The sequence below is a fragment of the Erigeron canadensis genome, chromosome 5 (assembly GCF_010389155.1).
Source record: "Erigeron canadensis isolate Cc75 chromosome 5, C_canadensis_v1, whole genome shotgun sequence".
NCBI classification, from domain to species: domain Eukaryota; kingdom Viridiplantae; phylum Streptophyta; class Magnoliopsida; order Asterales; family Asteraceae; genus Erigeron; species Erigeron canadensis.
Window position 1 is genome coordinate 29321335 of NC_057765.1, and position 4479 is coordinate 29325813.

Below are 4479 nucleotides of genomic sequence, written 5' to 3' on the forward strand. Positions count from 1 at the left end.
CATCGTTCAAACAACAATAAATATATTAATGGATCCCCGATTATTCGTGGGAAAACCCGTTACCCGACAGTTAGTAGATAAACGGGGACCAATCGGGTCCAGGTTCAGGTTTGGGACAGAGATTTTTAATCGGGTCCGAGTCCGGGATTACATATACCCGGCCCGTTGTCATCCCTAGATGGATGGGTGCAAGAGCTAGGAGGGGATAGGGTTGGGTCAAGTCTTGGGTCATGGGTTGTGGTTGACCTATACACTTTATAGTTAAATTAAGCATTCGTCATGTATCGAGTCACATAATAAGTAGGTCAATCGACCCGACGAGCACATGAACTAGTCATTTAGTCACAAAAATGAAATCAATCATATCATATTATCATTAGATAAGAATGTTAGTCAAATTACACACGAAGTCAAACAGGTCAAAATAACGGATGTTACAATTTATCAATATAATAAAGGAAATGATAAATCTACAACATTATTTGGTCATCTACAACAATGCACGTTTTATACATTTATACACTGCGCAGTATAATATGTACATTTGTTGTAGATGACCAAAATATGTTGTAGATATATCATGTCCAATATAATAATACCTCGGTAAATCGATAAAACACCCTCATTCCGACATTATTAATTTATAGAGGTCTTTTAGTAATTACTTAATTTGCTTCAACACGTATGATATCTCTATAGAAACTATAGTTATATAAACATAATAACTAGATTATAACCCACATGAAACGCGAGAGTAACTTTTAAAAGCATTACATTTATACGTATAAAAAGCTAACACAATGATAATAAAAAGAAATACTTAAAATCTATAAAAACTGACACAATAATAAATAAATTAATAGCAGTCACAATTAACCGGTTGTTTTTTACATAAATCAATCATATTATAAATATAATTTTAAAGATTAAAGTTTGACACTGGTTTCCCATCCACACATCAAGTGTATTTTAGTTTCTATGTAGAATCATAAATGATTATATTTTTACATATTACAACATGCGTTATTTTTTATTGAGTTGAAAGCTAAAAAGTTTGGTCCAATGTACGAAAGTAGTTAACTACGTATTGTCACAAAATTACTTTTAATATGGTTAGATAAATAAAATATTAGTTTTAATTAATATATGTATTGTTGGAGCATTTTATATGTAGTTGAAAGAATAAAAGAGTATTTGACTAAAAGTTAAGTCAATGATGATGTCAGCATGTTGATCAAAGGGCAGATAAAAGGGAGGAAATTCAATAAATGGTTCAGATTACTCCATTTTTGAAATAAAGTTTCTTTTTTAATATTTATTAGAGATTACTGTTGTACACGATATATGTGAATTATGTATACATACATATAAAAAGAATAACCCATTTTATTTATGGAAATGTTAAAATTACTCTATGCAATATGACTATAATACCTTTATTCTTTTCCTACATCATCATCTTCGTTATTCTCTAATTTAATTATCTCCACTAATATACCTAAGATACTCTTAATGAAATAAATTACACCACCAGTCCCTCAAGTCTTATAATAACTACACTAACCCAATAGCCTACACTATTCTTCGTCGCCGCCAGCTGTAACCAACGCATTGCTGTCACCGCTACCGCATTACACGTGCACCATGTTAGTATATTAAAATTTATATTGTTTGGATAGGCGACGTCATTGAATCGCTTGTGACTTTTTCGTTTTGAATTGGCATATCTATCGTCAAGGTAATTTTTAGATTTGTTATTTAATCAATAGAAGTTTATCTTTAGGTAGAGAAGTAAGATTATGTATATTACACCTTTTACATACCTCAGCTCGTTTATGTTTTGATTAAATATAGTTGTTGTAGTATAAAAATGTATCATGGGTATTATCGGTAAAAGTAGCTGTAATTTTTAGTTGGAGCTGTAAGTTGTAACTTTTAAGCAAAACTATTAGTTGGAGCTTTTATTTTTTAGAAGTGTTTGGTATGTTAGCTTTATATGTAACTTTAAGAGCTATTTGTGTAACTTTTAAAGGTTAAAAGTTTCATTGAAAAGTTAAAGCTCCTGAAACGCTACTTCAAGTAGCATTTCATTTTGGACCTTTTTCTTTCAAATAAAAATTAAAGAGTTAGTCGCATCCAAACAAAGATTTTAACATAATAGAATTTTTTATTCAAAATTAAAACCTAAAGCTCTCAAAAACCCTTTAAAAAGCTCCCGCCAAACATGTCATTACGTAAAATTGGGAGGTAAAGGTTATGGTTAGACTCACGAATTACACCCCTCCAATTTTGTAAATACACGCGTGTAACTTTCGAGCTCTGAAGGTGTATGTATTGTATTTATAATTATTTTATATAAAAAAGAAATAGTTACATTTCCAAAAAGTCTAAAGAATATGTGTAAATTACATATTACAAAGACATAAATTACAAATGACACCCTATGGATTGTCTTATCTCTCATCAACCACATCTCTATATAAACCCTTCTTCCCCACCATTTATCTTCACCCTGAAAACAACATCAATCACCATCACCCCCTTTCGCGATCATATTCTTATTCTCTTACTTTGTATCTAGAATTTCATACACAATGGCCACCGCTCAGGTAAATTTTAGTCTATTTAATTTCATCCCAGAGCACTGCATACTACCCATTAAGATGTCACTATGGTGTTTTGAATGCTAATTCTAACTACTAACTCGCTGTTCAAAAATAAATAAATAAATAAATAAATAAAAGTTCTTTTGCACTTTTTATTTTTCTAACAAGATGTCTACATATAATATACGAGTGATTATTTACTGAAGTTCATAGCCGGTCTTCAGGATTTAAATGTCTAGGACGAGCCGTGAAAAAAAAAAATCTGAGCACTAGCCATTTCAAATATATGTAGAAAAAACGTTTACAAATGACAACTAATATTAAAAATTTTGTGACCCTAAAAGAAATCGGCCGGAGACGCCTTGCTAATTAAGTTGCTAAGTAAAAAGTTGCTAGTCAATAAAGGGCCAATTGGTTTCCATAATGTATAAGAATTTACTGAAAAAGAATTTAAATTAATTAATCATGCAGGTTGTATCAGCAACAACTGCATTCCATGATGAGAAAATTGAGGAACAACAACCAATCAAGAAACCACAAGAAGATCAGGAGATCAAGAACAGCAGCACGGATGATCAAGAAACCAAGCCACAGCCACAAGAGGAGGAGCTGCAGCTCTCAAAGGAACCAGAAGCTGACAGCACTGCTGCACCTAAAGAAGAGATTGCAGCAGCTCCAGAAGCTGATCCCGAACCAGAACAAGAAGCCCAGCCCGAACCAGAACCCGAAGTAGTCCTTGCAGCTGAAGTTGAAACCAAAGTGGTTCTGAAATTAGAAGAAGCTTCGGAGGAGGAAGTTAAGGAAGATAGCCTTGCAAAGGTGGCACCAGAGCCATGTGTTGAGGAAGAGGCTAAAGAATCCGAAACCGGGCCAACTGATCAGGTTACAAAACCCGAACCCGAACCTGAAGCAGAGCCAGAAGAGAAGGCTGCTGAGAAGAAAGAAGAAGGTGATGATGCAACTGAGGATGATCAGTAGATTGATGTATTCAAGTATTGGGGCATGAAGTTGTTAAAGTTATTGTATGGTTTAATGTTTTTAGTTTGAATTTTTATTAAAAGTTTGTGAAATTCCACCTAGGATCAAGTTATGGTTAGCCTTGGCCACGTGGCAAGCATGTGCTGGATGGAAACTAGGATGTTAATTTGTTTTGTCAAAGTAAAAAATGTCACTGGCTAAGGTTAGCTGGCATAATAAAAGATTTGGTGTTCTGGTGGGGTTAGTTTAATTATCAATATTAAAGTTATAATTAAGAATAAAGTGTGGTATGTTCATGTAATTAAGGTGTCTTGTTGTAAGTTGTAATGCTTTTGCTTTGCTGTTACCATAAGGCTTAATTTATCAACTCCGTACATTTCAATATATAAGTTTGTCCCTAACTTTTTTTTATTTTAGTTGTAATGAAATGTAGCAATAACCATGGAATAAAATTTCTTGCAAGATAACTAATATGACAATCGCAACGTACAACATCAATTAATTTCAGTTCTTTAAGGGATTTAGCATATGTTAACACACCAACGAACACGTACATAAACTGTATTTGTAATAGTATATATTTTATATTATATATTTATATGATGGTTAGATGGATTTTGCCCCACTATTTGATACAAGTATACAACTATATATGAAAGTTATGAAAGTAACTTTGTGAGAAATGTATAAACGATCGATAAATTAATAAAAAGTAAATTATCAATTAACAAACTTTTGATGTGACAATAATAACAATAGTGAAAATGTGACAATCAAAATATTATAGGTTGTATTTGTTTAAAATTTGTCATTAACACATAGGGTATAATATTTTTATTGTATCACTCGTTTGCTAATTACATGGTTAGTAATTTTGTGTCCCGCCAAAAAGGTG

At 32.2% G+C, this 4479-nt stretch overlaps 1 protein-coding gene across 1 annotated transcript; it reads left to right on the forward strand.

Moving 5' to 3' along the window:
• Positions 1-2496: 2496 nt before the first annotated feature.
• On the forward strand, positions 2497-3866 carry LOC122601934 (protein TsetseEP-like). Its single transcript, XM_043774665.1, has 2 exons — positions 2497-2609; positions 3078-3866. The coding sequence occupies exons 1-2, from the start codon at positions 2595-2597 to the stop codon at positions 3582-3584; spliced, it is 522 nt and encodes a 173-aa protein (XP_043630600.1). The 5' UTR covers positions 2497-2594; the 3' UTR covers positions 3585-3866.
• The last annotated feature ends 613 nt before the right edge of the window (positions 3867-4479 follow it).